The sequence below is a fragment of the Pezoporus flaviventris genome, unplaced genomic scaffold (genome assembly GCF_033815535.1).
Source record: "Pezoporus flaviventris isolate CSIRO_AGI_PZ_B2104156 unplaced genomic scaffold, CSIRO_AGI_Pfla_v1 ptg000154l, whole genome shotgun sequence".
Classification (NCBI taxonomy): Eukaryota; Metazoa; Chordata; class Aves; order Psittaciformes; family Psittacidae; genus Pezoporus; species Pezoporus flaviventris.
The window spans coordinates 930,423-944,173 of NW_026892702.1; the positions used below are offsets into that span (position 1 = coordinate 930,423).

At 47.9% G+C, this 13,751-nt stretch overlaps 2 protein-coding genes across 2 annotated transcripts in view; one reads left to right on the top strand and one right to left on the bottom strand.

Moving 5' to 3' along the window:
• The window catches only part of EXD3 (exonuclease 3'-5' domain containing 3), a 288,632-nt gene that overhangs the window by 212,708 nt on the left and 62,173 nt on the right, over positions 1–13,751 (bottom strand). The window contains 2 exon segments of the mRNA XM_061479599.1: positions 8,192–8,239; positions 8,242–8,293. Of these exon segments, the coding sequence (XP_061335583.1) occupies positions 8,192–8,239; positions 8,242–8,293 (100 nt within the window).
• Positions 1–13,751, top strand: part of LOC133283116 (ectonucleoside triphosphate diphosphohydrolase 8-like) — a 157,825-nt gene that overhangs the window by 50,060 nt on the left and 94,014 nt on the right. The gene's annotated exons all lie outside the window — the stretch shown is intronic.

Consider the following 13,751-nt stretch of genomic DNA (forward strand, 5'->3'; position numbering starts at 1 on the left):
GAAAAAGCACAATTTGAAAACATCCACTGCAAAAGCTCGGTGTGAAAAGGCAAAAAATTTCTTGCCTACAAGAAACCTGGAGAGGAGCTTTGGACAAAGGGCCAGGCCAAGGGGAATGGCTTTAACCTGCCCGAGGGGAGACTGAGATGAGCTCTTAGGCAGAAGCTCTTCCCTGTGAGGGTGCTGAGGTGCTGGCACAGGGTGCCCAGAGAAGCTGTGGCTGCCCCATCCCTGGCAGTGTTCAAGGCCAGGTTGGACACAGGGGCTTGGAGCAAGCTGCTCTAGTGGAAGGTGTCCCTGCCCGTGGCAGGGGTTGGAGCTGGATGAGCTTTAAGGTCCCTTCCAACACAAACCAGGCTGGGGTTTTACAAAAGTAACCATAGTGACAGGCTGGCTTCACTTCACTGCAGTTGCATGTTCCACCACGTCAGAGGTGTGTGGTACCTATGAAGGTGAACACATTAGCAAGGGGGCAACAGCCAACACCTGCACACCACAGCTCACCCCTGCTGCAACGCAGAGCACCCCTGCCCTGCCTCAGCTCACACGGGCTCTGGTCCCCAGCAGACCTCTCACAAGCCTGTCCTACCCCAGCTGTTGGCAGCAATCTAACCTGGCCAAAACACAGATCAGCTGTTGCTGGGCCAGTGAACTGAACCAGCTCAGTGAAGGGTCCAAGATACCAGTACCAGCACTGGAGCAAAGCGGATGCCTCATGTACACAGAACTGGTTATGAGGGCAAGAGGGAGAAGGTCAGGGAGCCGGATCTTCCCCTTCCATCTGCAATTAAGCTGACAGATCAGTCAGCACTTGATCTGCTCTGTTCTGGTACAGCACACACCTCTCATTATAACATCGAGATACACGTTATTAATTACACAATGGATAGAGATACAGATATTGTCAATGAACTGCAGGGTAGGCAGGTACACTGTTGAGTTTTATATGACCCAGCACACGAAAGTCAAGGCTCCAAATTAAGGTAAAGCTCATGCATCAGCCACACGACAGGATCTCCATGTTGCTGCAGCACAATATGGCCCGGGTAAGATGTTGCAGCACCTGAGCAGGAGTTGCAAGCACTGCAGACAGGATGAAAATGCACAGATGGACACCATCATCACCCAGATTCATTTTTTAAACAATATAACTTACAGTAACTTTAAACCAGTGCATATAACTTTAAAACACCATCTACCCTTCAGATAGGCACCTTTCCAGGCAGAACCTCCTCCTCTGCTCCCAGACTGCTCCACATTTCAGGAAGCACAACCATCTCTCCAGAGCCTGGAGCACACCATTAAAATACCAGCTCAGTATCTACCGAACAACGCTTCAACAACAAGGCTAAAGGAAACCTCAGTGGATAGAGACATGGGATGCTAATAAGGGAACTGGTGACCATCAGCCTGCGGCTGTGGTGCTGAGCATGGCACCAAAGATGGGAGCCTGAGCTGAACCAGTGAGCAAAGGCACCGGTGGCTTCTAGTCCCTCGGTACAGGGAACAAGCAAGCTGATGGGCACAGAGCACAATCTGACATCCACTGCAATAATCTCAGTCCTCAAAACTGGAGGGTTCCCTAAAACCTCTGATTTGTTGGGGAGGAGTCTGGAGGTTTGGTTTGTGCTTATTTGCCTCTTGCTGTTGTCTTAGTGGTTAACACTCACTTCCAGTAACTGTTGACCAAAGTGGAAAAGGAGCACTTGACAATAAAGTGCAAGACTCCATTACGAGTTAATGGCAACCCATGTGCTCTTATGGAGCAATAACACACCAACATGAAATAATTCACTGCCTTGTAATTTAACACTCTAAATTACCCTCCCACCTGCTGGGAACCTCCATAAGGAGCAAAAGCTGCTGCAGATTTACCAAGCTGTCTATCCCAGGCTCATTCTGAACTGGCCTAATGCCCTGGGGTTAGACTGGAGGACTCTGTCATCTCTTGCACTCGTATGACCTAAGAAAGGGAATGTGGCCTTTTTCCCACAAGCCCAGAGTGAGAACATCATAAAAGCTGAACTTTAGCCCCCTTTTTGGGCAGGCAGCACAATAGCAAGGAGGATGCTGTTACTCCCTGGAGGCTCTGCTGCTGAAAAACATAACCAAGCTCAAGTAAAAGGTCAGTAGTTAGGATTGCATCTCTTGTTTTCTTCAGTTTTCCTCCTCCGTCAAAGGCAGTTAAACATTCTTTGCACACCCCCCTCCCTCCTTCTGAGAAATGCAGGAAGGAAGTGCTTGCAAAATAGTTTAATTTAAAAGAAGGCACAATCACATACAGCAATCCCTGCTCCAGACCCTGAGCAGGACCTTGCTATTGCCTCACAGTTCCCACTGAAACACAAACGAATCCCTGCAGTGGCAGTGCCGTTCCTCCCTCCCCACACACAAATGGAGGTTGGGTTTACTCCCAAACCCTTTTGTTTAGGGGCAGACACCTTGGGTGAGAAGATGCGTGGCTACGTGCTGCAGGCAACCCCTCTGCTCCTGCAGAGCACACAGTACCCTGCGGGTTCTTGTCTAGCTGGAGAAGAGGGCACGTGCCTCGGGAGCAAGGTCTGTGGAGCCAGGGAAAGAAGGATGCACAGGAGAACCCTCTGCTTTGCCTGACACTTTTTGATGTGTTTCTTGACATACTGCGGGACAGCAAAACCAGTATGTTCAGCTCCGGGGTAAAGCGATGACAGAGGGTGAGTTTCATCTCAAGATGCTGCACCAAGAGGCAGCACCGTGGTCCTGGGCTGTAGGACACAGTTTCACCTCCAGGCTTTCTCAAAACTAGCGCCTGTTTGGTTTCCCAGGACGTTTTTCCTCCAAGTTTGCTAGAGCTGATGAAGGTTGTTTGGGGCTCTTGGATTTAACGTGACCCTTGTCTTCACTAGGTTTATATGAAAGCACCAGAGTGGGAGGAAACAGCTCTCATACTCCATCCTTTTTGCAAAGAGGAATGTAGAGACCTGCAGGCAAACCATGGAAAACTCCTCTGCTATCAGTTTATGTGCTATGACCACATGTCCAACCTAAACAGAACTCTTCAGTCACACCGTGTTTCTGATAAGGCACGTGTTTCTGTGCCCTATCCCTGGGCAAACAGCATTTGGCTATTACAACCTATTTCTTTGACTTCTCAGAGGCTTTGGCAAACCTGAGGACTTGACTTCCCTTGAGCCATGGGCCAAGACAGCCCCAAACACATCAGAAGGGGCTCACGAGTCCCAGCCTGCTTCCACTTCTTTGAGAACTACCAGTCCTCCCAGGCACAGGCTGTGAAGGTGTCCCTGCCCATGGCAGGGGGTTGGAATTGAATGAGCTTCAAGGTCCCTTCCAACACAAACCAGTCTGGAGTTTTATGATCCTATGATAAATAAGAGATCAGTGCATGTAGGAAATAAGCAGAATTGCACCCGCTGCCTGGGTGATGTCTTCTCCCTCCAAACAGGATGGCCAGGACAAGCAAAGAAACAATAAATTAATCTTCTAGAGGGCAATGAAGTGATGCTGCAGGCTGTCAGTGGGAGCACCTTCCCATGTGCAGTGAAGCAGCTTCACACTGCAGAAGATTCACGCCTTCACAAAACAGAGAACTGAGACTGCCACATGCCACAAGCTGCCTGGGAACCCCGGCTGTACAGCACAGCCTGAAAGTAGGTTGCTCAGTTTTGCTTTTCTTCTTTTAAAGTTGACAGCTTCAATGGGCTGCATCTACATTCAGCCCTGACCAGTGGGAAACCTGGGTTTTCCCAGCTCTAAGGCATCACCCTGATGGGTTAGTTTTAGGTTTGCCACTGTTTTCGTAAACAAGCAGCTATTACTGCTCCTCATGATCCTTTCCATCCCCAGGAACTTTTACCTTCTTTTCTGTTTCAGTTGCTGTTATTCATGTGCATTTCTGGTAGATTCAAATATAACTGTTAGCATTTCAGAAATGTTTCAGATTTTAAACGAAGACTCTGTAATACTGCATTCCATAAAGACTTCAAATGAGGACTCACTTCTGTCCCACAGAGTATTGTAAAGGCATTTAAGGAGCTTACTCCCCACCCCATGCCTCTTACAAGCTCAGACAAAGGACAATAAAAATGTGAACCAGAGGGGGAGGAATGAAATAACCACAGACAGGCACATCTGGCTGGGCAGGCAAGGTGCTCCCGCAGGTAGCCAGCACAAAGCTGGGGATTCTTTTGGTTCTCAAGGTTGTTAAGAGTTACACACTGGTTTGTACATGATAAAAGCATAAGCATATAAAGTATACACTGCACTGAAGGATGTGTTACAAACACAACCACCACATCGGGCACTATGCACATGGGGCCTGAGTGGCCACATCTCAGCAGTACACAATTTGATTCTGGAAAGTCTTCACCAATTACTTGCACAGCTCTTCCCTAAAAACCTTATCATTAAAACAACATCTCGTTCTTTAATCCTAGAGCTTATGCTCCTATTCCAGTTTCATCCCGACTTTGCCAAAACGTAGGCCTTAAGTAAATACTGGTTTGACTCCGAGTCCACTGGGCATGCTGCAGGAATTACTGACAGCAGCCTTCTGCAGAGAGAAGTCAGAGGAAAGGCTGATGGAATCCTGCAGTGTCAGTGAATTTAGGAATATGCAACCCCACACCATTCCTGTCTGACTCGATTTAGCAACTGCTGAAATGTCAGTCTACATTTTCCACTTACCATTAAGCTGAACTCCCACTTGAATTTTACCCCAAATGACCCAAACAGGTCAGTCTTGGAGGTGTTTGAACTCCACACGGATGTACAAGCTGCTGTGCTTAGCTGAGATGGGGGCTCAAAACAAATACAGTTGAACAAGAGCAGCATTACTTTGAGCCCAGGACAGGAACAATTGCCTTGGTGGTTGACAGTCTTTCCATTCCCCTCCTTCCATGCCCAAGTACAAACTAGCCCTCTTACTGTTGAACACAGCCTACTAGGAGGCAGCTTTGGCGTAGCTCAGGCCAAAGAACAATAGGATGGCTTCCAAAACACCTGCTGGAGAATGCTGAGAACATGGTAACGCAGAGAGAGCTCTGTCTGTGTGGATGCTCACACCCAGCAAGACTAATCTCTGTGCTCAGCCTTACACATAAGGCTGGATGCATTAGGACCGCTGAGCCTCAGATATTGAAAAGTTGTTTCTGTGTCACGTAAGACTCTTGATACACTGTCATATCCAGTTGTACAATAGGATTACACAGTGATCTTGAGAGGTATTTCAGTAACAGGTTGGACGGCGCTTGGAGCAAGCTGCTCTAGTGGAAGGTGTCCCTGCCCAGGGCAGGGGGGGTGGAACTGGATGAGCTTTAAGGTCCTTCCAACCCAAACCAGTCTGGGATTCTGGGATTCTAGGATTCCATAATTACTCATCATGTAAACAGCCAATCTTTGCAGGCTTTTGCTTTCAGAACCATGTGAAACGCAGAGCTCAAAGCTGGCAAGAATACTAAAACCATACTGAAACCAAATAGCTGTTTTGAGGAATGGTCAAAAAGAGGTCACAGAGCCAACAGGTCTGAAAACATTACCTAAATACTGTAATGCAGCATGTAAACATGATGCAAGAAAAAGGTCACGGTTCGGTTTGGAGCCTCTTCTTGGAGAGAGCCACAGAATCATATTCAGCAAAGGTGATTCATGTATAGCTGAGGCCTCCACCTTATTTATTTCCTCCTTTAAGGCAGCACAGATAGTGTTTGCTTCACCACCGCCCTACCCTGAAGACTTGACAGAAACCTCTGTCTCCATCACAGCAGACAACAGTTCCTTCCTTCCCCTTTGGCCAGGCACATCACCCCGGGGTGCTCTGAACCACAAAACATCACCCATCAGGTCCTCAGTTTCAGCCTCCACAACCTGTCAGTGTAGCAGCTGCTTTACTAAACATCAGGCCTTTTCCTTCTTTTTCACTTTTATATTCCTTTGTAAAGGGGAATTCTCATTACTGAGACACTTGGTTCTACAGGGAAGGGAAGGAATCCCCAGCCTGCTGTCCCACACAGATCCCAGCTCAAACTGCTGCCCAGACACTGGTGCTTTGCTCACAGTGTTTATGGGAGATGTGTGTTTTATCCCTGGTGCTACTGGGATTGTTTGGCTGGGCTGGGTGATGGATGGTGGAGAAGGTTGTGTCTGGAAACTCCAAAGTCGACAGGAAGCTCAGGGGGCCTTTGCCAGCACTTCCTTCCTGTATACAAGAGGAGGACAGAAATGGGAAAGCCTTGGCTGTGCCTTGCCCTGAGAAAAGTGCTGCCCTTCCAGCTGGGTTACAGTCAAAATATTTTAATCTTTCACAGATTATAACATCCTTCCTCTCTAAGTATAGCCACAGTCGCAGCAAGGCTTAGATAATGACATGAACCCACAATGTAGAACTTAATAGGCGGCTACAGAAGGCTGATGCTGGAAGCTGGACAAATGGAGGTCTGAATGTGAAGATCCCTATCGTCAGCCTAGATATGTATCAGTGGATCTCACCTGCCTAACCCAGTATCTTGACTCCAAGAGGAACCAGCACTAAGCATTCAATAGAAGGTGCAAAATCTATGTGAATAGGACATTGGAAACGTGTCCCTCTGGACAGCTTCATGCCTGTGCCTGTTAGAGAGTGGATCTAAACTCAAACCATAACACTTATTACCCTTCCAAAAGATAAGACTGCAATGAGCAGTCTGTGAACATTCTGACCATGTGATCCACACATTCCTCAGGAGCACCCAGGATGGTTTGTGTTAGAGACGCTTTCATCGAATGCCTCTAGGTCCTTTTGTTCATGAATCTGTGTGATATCCTGAGTGTATTCATCACCTGCAATACAGCAATACAGCACAGACAGATTATTCCAGAATAGATATCCATGCTACCACAGGAATCTTCCTACAGTTTCCACATTCCTGAACTCCCAGATTTAAACCCAGGGACATTGACAAGTTCTGCAGTGTTGCGTGGTGTCCAGATCCATAAGCTCATCAACTTGCTCTGCCTACAGCCACAGGGACCGTGACAGCAAAGCATGGCACAAGGGTGGTGGCTATGACAATCATTTCCCTTGCTATCCCAGCAAGGGAATATCCTAGCAATCCCAGAAAGGGAATATCCCAGCAATCCCCACAGGCAGATACTGCCTGGATGAGTTTGCCCAAGCGAGTCTGAAAAAGGAAGAAATTCTCAAGCCTCTTGACAACAAAAGAAGAATCCCCAAACCTGTGAGCAGGCAGCTCACAGCAGCCTCTGCTTCTGAAAAAGGCATCAGACAAAAAGACCTCACCCATGAACAAAGAGTGGGAACAATGGAAACTGTCAAAAAATAGCCCTCACGTCAGAACTGAAAATGCCCCTTTACACATCCAAAAAAGCACAAGCTGAGCAGGAGCCCAGGAGGCTGCGTCCCCCAGGCCCTGCTCCCCTGCAGACACTGCCAGAAGCACTGAATGATGCTGGATTCCAGTAACCAAAGATGGGGATGGAAAAGGAGAGGAGACCTATGGCAGGACTGAGCCAGAATAAGTAACAAATTCCTGTCCATTCAACCTCTCCGTCAAGGACCCTGACACTGAGACTTCATAGGGAATACACGGAGATAGTGTGTGTGCACCTCCCACAGGTCTCATTTCATGGATAAAGCAGCTACGAAAGCAAATAATGTGAAAACTAAACTATGGATAAAAGGTGAATGAGCTGTGTAACACACAGTAATAAAATCATGAAGAAGCTCTTCCCTGTGAGGGTGCTGAGGTGCTGGCACAGGGTGCCCAGAGAAGCTGTGGCTGCCCCATCCCTGGCAGTGCTCAAGGCCAGGTTGGACACAGGGGCTTGGAGCAAGCTGCTCTAGTGGAAGGTGTCCCTGCCCGTGGCAGGGGGTTGGAGCTGGATGAACTTTAAGGTCCCTGAAACCCAAACCAGTCTGGGATTCTTTGTGCTCTTCTGAACTGGTGAGAAGTTATAAAAACAACTGCTGTAAACATTTTCAACCTGGAATACAATTTTAAGAATGCTGATGTGGACCAGGAAACCTCAGAGATCCAGTAAACTTCATGGCATGCCATTTGGCATTGAATTCCCATGTTTTGCTCTACTTCTGATTCAGCATTCTCCTCCAGTAGCATCAAGTAAAATCAATGGAAAATAAATCATGGCGAACCAACAGGAGAAGATAAGCAAACACTTGGACAAGCAGAAAACTCACCAGTGGTCTCATCACTTGAGTCACTGTCCTGATTCATCCTCCCAAAGGCAACGCCAAATCAGGATGTCTACAGCTCAGAGATGGGAGCTCAAGCTCTTGCTTCTGAAAAGAAAAACCAATGCAGTGTTACTCTCAAACTGTAGAACTTCACCCTGTGTGACAAAGGAAATACCTTGTGTGTGGTCTGTTGCCACTGAATCTAAGCAAGAGTACAGTCTGTGCGTATGGAGCTTAGTGTAGAAGTCAGAGTACATCACCTGAAGATCAGAAAACTGAGTGGTGAATTGGTGAGTTGTCAATGAAGAAATACTGAGAAGTGGCATCTGCAATCTCACGTAAGTTAAACCAACATGTAGTTAAAGCAACATTTGCATTCCTGGAGGAGGTTGAGATGAGCTTTCAGATTTCAACTGCACAAACAGGAGTATCTAACCCTATTTACTTGATTAACCAAACAAAACCCCAGCCCCATCTAACCTCCAAAGTGGACAAACAGTCCACGGGGAAGTATGTTTTTGCCGTAAACAGCTCCTCCTCTTTGTTTGCTTGTCCTTCCACTCATCACATCTTGACTGTGGTAGAGTTGGGAACAGAACCCATGTCTCCCAAATCCCAGTTCAGTGCCTCAACCACCACATCCTTCCTGCTGAATCACATTGCAGAATTGTTTATCAGGAAGGAAATTCCCCCTCGAGAGTACTCACTGAGTGTGCTGGTGGAACACAAATGCTTAGAAAAATACAAATGGAGCAGCAATAACAACAAGTGATTTAAGTCACTGTACAACAGGCCGGAGGTATTCATCAGTATATTGGGTTTTGTTCTTGGCAGCAGTGTAAGTAGGGCACCATCGAGCAGGACATGACACAGAACCAGGACAGAATAGTAGCCTCCTGCTCTTCAACAGATGATAGGTAACTTTGAGAACGTGAATCCCACAGTCAGCACTAGGTGTATGTCACTCAGGGGGGATTTAAAAGGGTTATACTCTTACCAGGCACTATGAAGGTCACCTTTGTTAGCATCTCACCAAGCTGCTAAATGCAAGCAGCTGTAGGACATGATCTAGTGGGTCAGAACTGACTACACCACGTTGTACCAGCAAAGGCACTTCTCTTGCTTTGAGGTCTTTAGCCAATAACAAAAAAAAAAGGAAAGGCAAAGGAAATGGCAAGTTCAAGGTCCAGGACTCTGCAGAATTTGGCCCTGCTCAGCAGCTGGGCAAAGGAGAAGAATTTCCCTCCTCACAAGCAGTGGCTTTCTAGGTTGCGTCCCACGAGATCCCACCACAGTAACGGCCACAAACATGGCCTGGGCACATTCCCAGAACTCTGATGAGACTCCTTTAAATACCACTGTATAGGAACCCCAGCAGGACTGACTCCGGAAGAGGCAGGGAACCGAACTCTCCATCACAACACCCAGGGCTCACTCTTGTGTTATCTAAAGAAGCTTTTAACAAGGTACATCAGGTAGTTCAAGGAAGACGTGCTCAGCCCCTGGTGCATGAGGAGACCGTGGGACAGCCGAGGGCCAGCTCCATCCCACAGACACAGGCAGGGCCCCGCAGGCTCTGCCAGACACACCAGCCTCACAGAAAGCAGAATTCTCTCCAGAGGAGCCTTGTCTGAGAGCAGCCATCCCACAATGCACCCGCATGAACAGCCGTAAGCTTCTGTTCCCCATGGCCATCTCCTCTGTTTGTACATTAAACTCCAGGATTGAACCCCAATCATGCCAGAAACACCTCCCACAGCAAACTCAGGAAGTATCAGTGCTGTTCTGGAGATGCAAACTCCTTCCACGGGCACTCTGTGCAGGATCCATCTATCATATGAAGATGCCTGCATCTCATCTGATCATCTGGGCTCCCCTTCTGATCAATGGAGATACAGAGGCATCTCCAGGGAGCTCAGCTGAAGATGGACACCTGAAGAAGACATCTATGAAGTAACCCGTTTCTCTCTGGTGGCTGTCCAGAGACTCTCAGTGGCCACTTCAGATGAAGGCATCTATGTCCAACCAGCTGAATCCTACCCACTATCACTGCTTTACTCCACAGCTGAACATATTGGCTTTGCTGTCCCACAGTATATTGAGAAACACATCAGGAAATGTCAGGCAAAGCACCAGTATCAAACAAGAACAAATGTCACTGCTTTGAAGCTGGTATTTTGAATCTATTATCTCCTCATTATCTCTGTGTTATTTAATTGCCTACAGATTTTGCATTTATCTCAATGTATCTACACAGATACGAGAGTCTGAAAGAGCCAGACACTCCTCAGTGGTGCCCAGGGACAGGACAAGAGGCAATGGGCATGAAATGGAGAAAATCAGATTTAAACATCAAGGGAAAAAACGGTTTCTTGTTTACTCTGGGGGCTCTGTTTTGTTGGGGTCTTTTTTACTGTACAAGTGCCCAAACACGGGAACTGCCCAGGGAGGCTGTATAGCCTCCATCCTGACTGGACACAGTCCTGAGCAACCTGCTCTGAGCATGGGATTGAAGTGGGTGATCTCCAGAGGTCCCCTCCAACCTCAACTGCTCTGCTAGTCTGTAATATGTTTCATAGAATTCCAGAATCCCAGCCTGGTTTGTGTTGGAAGGGACCTTAAAGCTCATCCAGCTCCAAGCCCTGCCACGGGCAGGGACACCTTCCACTAGAGCAGCTTGCTCCAAGCCCCTGTGTCCAACCTGGCCTTGAACACTGCCAGGGATGGGGCAGCCACAGCTTCTCTGGGCACCCTGTGCCAGCGCCTCAGCACCCTCACAGGGAAGAGCTTCTGCCTAAGAGCTCAGCTCAGTCTCTTTCAGCTTAACGCCTGCAGACTGTACCTTCACATCCTGACATTTGGTATGTACACACTTGAAGAGAGCCAAACTTTACTACCCATGAGTAATGCCTGAGTTTTTCAGATAAACCATCCTGTCATCCCCAGACTGCTCCTCAATCTCCACCCCACCAGAATAACTGCTGTCTGCAGAACACCCACCTCAGTTTTGTTCTGCACCAGTTTGTAGTTTTTCACATCACTGGCACCAGCTACATCTAACAACTCAGTAAAGAGAAAGTTTCTTGCCAGAAGACACTTCAAGGCACTACTTCCATTCTTTTGAACAGCAAAAAGAAGTCAGAATTTCTCCTCAAGGGTTCTTCCAACCTTGACATTACCAAAGGCCCCTGGAGCCTTGCTTTTTTACATCAGACAAGACTAATTCAGGAATTAATACTACATGTAATCCAATTGTTCTTCCCTAAAAAAAGCTATTCTCTTATTCCTTGCCTGCTATTTCTGTAGTCAGGATCAAGCTTGTGTTTTGTTCCCGTTAGGTCAGCCCCACTGAGGTCTAAATCAAGTGTGTTCAGAGGGAGAATATAACTCCCCATCTCCCAGTCCTGCAGGATGTTGTGATCAGCTCACAGTGCTGGATAATGGCACATGAGAAGGTAACTGCTGTTAGAGCTGCTTTTTGCTGTTCAAAGCACTCCCTATACAGAAACCCTGCACAGAACAGCTAAAGAAAAAGGCTTCTGCAAGGAGCTGCCCAACTGCTCTTCCATCAACTTCTATTTTATTCCAGGGCAGGTGTGGGCACTGCTGAGCTCTTGATATGGGGCTAGGGCCATACAGGAGTGTTCTGCTGTAGGGACAGGCCAAGGGGAATGGCTTTAACCTGCCCAAGGGGAGGCTGAGATGAGCTCTTAGGCAGAAGCTCTTCCCTGTGAGGGTGCTGAGGCGCTGGCACAGGGTGCCCAGAGAAGCTGTGGCTGCCCCATCCCTGGCAGTGTTCAAGGCCAGGTTGGACACAGGGGCTTGGAGCAAGCTGCTCTAGTGGAAGGTTTTCCTGCCCGTGGCAGGGGTTGGAGCTGGAGGAGCTTTAAGGTCCCTTCCGACCCAAACCAGTGTGTGGGTCAGTGATTACATGCAGTCATCCTGAATGCCCATGGTCTGAAGCAAAAAGGACGAGTGACTGGTAAGTGTCTGACACCTCCCCTGCCTGCAGTTCAGGCCTGCCCAAAGGTGAAGTACCATTCAGGTGAAGAGGGGAGACTTCTTCACATGAGACAGTTCACAGTCCCGCTTCCTCAGGAACAGCTGAGCCCACGGCCACCACCAGACAGGGAACTGGAGGCCATCAGTTTCCTTTTGAGCAATTTCAGCTCAAGCAGGGCCATCAAGTGATGGGGCTGGAGCGAACAAGAGGCTCCTGAAGAGCTGTGGAACCATGCTGAGAAAAGCAGTAAAACTCTCTCCTGACAGGTTGTTAACCCCGTGTGGGGTCAGCTCCTGTGCTGTTATCTCAAGCCCTGCCATAGCTGGTGCTTTCCTTAAAGCCCAGCATCTGGGTGAAGAGACTGTGTTAAAAAACCTCTCCTCTCTCCTCAGATAACATCACCAAAACAAAAGAGCAGGTTTCTCTTCCGCTTGGCTGAAAGCGTGAAGTGAGAGCAACTTCAGGCTTTAGAAACAAGATGACAACTTGCAGGAAGCAATGTTTCTGTGTAGGCTTTTCCCTACTGCGGTCTTTGAGCTAGCTCATGTTTTTTCCAACCTGCCTTTTCTTGCTTTACTGTTACAGAACACACAGGCACATGCAGCAAGAGATATCCAGCATTAATGGATCCCTCTGCAGTGAAAAAAATGAATCAGGAGTAGGGGTGAAGGAGCTGTAGTCCTAGAAGTGCTAACAAAACATGGTCTGAAAACCAGGGGTGTCTTTTCATTGCCTTTTACAGGCTTGGGATTCCACACTTAAACCCAGCTCAGCAGCCCTGGGGACAGATTTGGCTTTTAGGCTCCCATCAGCCACAAACCCAACACTTCATTCTTCATAGCACACCAGCTAAGTTACACCACCCAAAATCTCTGCTCCATGCTGGAATCACAGCATCTCAGACTTCAGCAGGTCACATGTTACCTACATACCAGGACTATTTACAAGCAATCTCAGTAGCCTATGTTATTTCAAAGTTGGGAAAAGTGATGAAGAGGCCTCTTTGTACCACAGGCTGAAATGCAAATGGCAGTTCCACCTATTTTCTCAGTCTTTCCTTTATCGCATAAATCTTCAGCTATCTAGAAATAGAAACCTCACTTCTCTGTGATAAGGACACAGGAAAAAAGCAGTGCCAGCAGCAGTGCCAGCAACAGTGCCAGCAACAGTGCAAAGAGCCCCAGGTCACCCCTGACCTGCCCAGCACCGCCACACGGCAGGGCTGGGTGGCTGAGGAGCTCCCGACAGGACAGAGCAGCCCAGAACCTGCCAACGCTTGAATGTGCTACCGGGAACAGGCCAGGACAAGGGACTGCAGATAAAACCCACCTTCTGCATGGATACATGTTAGTTGTGCTCATTCTAAGAGGGAGATCCCACTTTCTCTGCTTCAGTTTAACGGAATTTTAATTCCATTATTGGGTTTTATCATTCTGAGGAGTAATTTAATAATTTCATACTATTAAATTATTTAAGGTGGAAGAGGGGAGATTGAGATGAGCTCTTAGGCAGAAGCTCTTCTCTGTGAGGGTGCTGAGGTGCTGGCACAGGGTGCCCAGA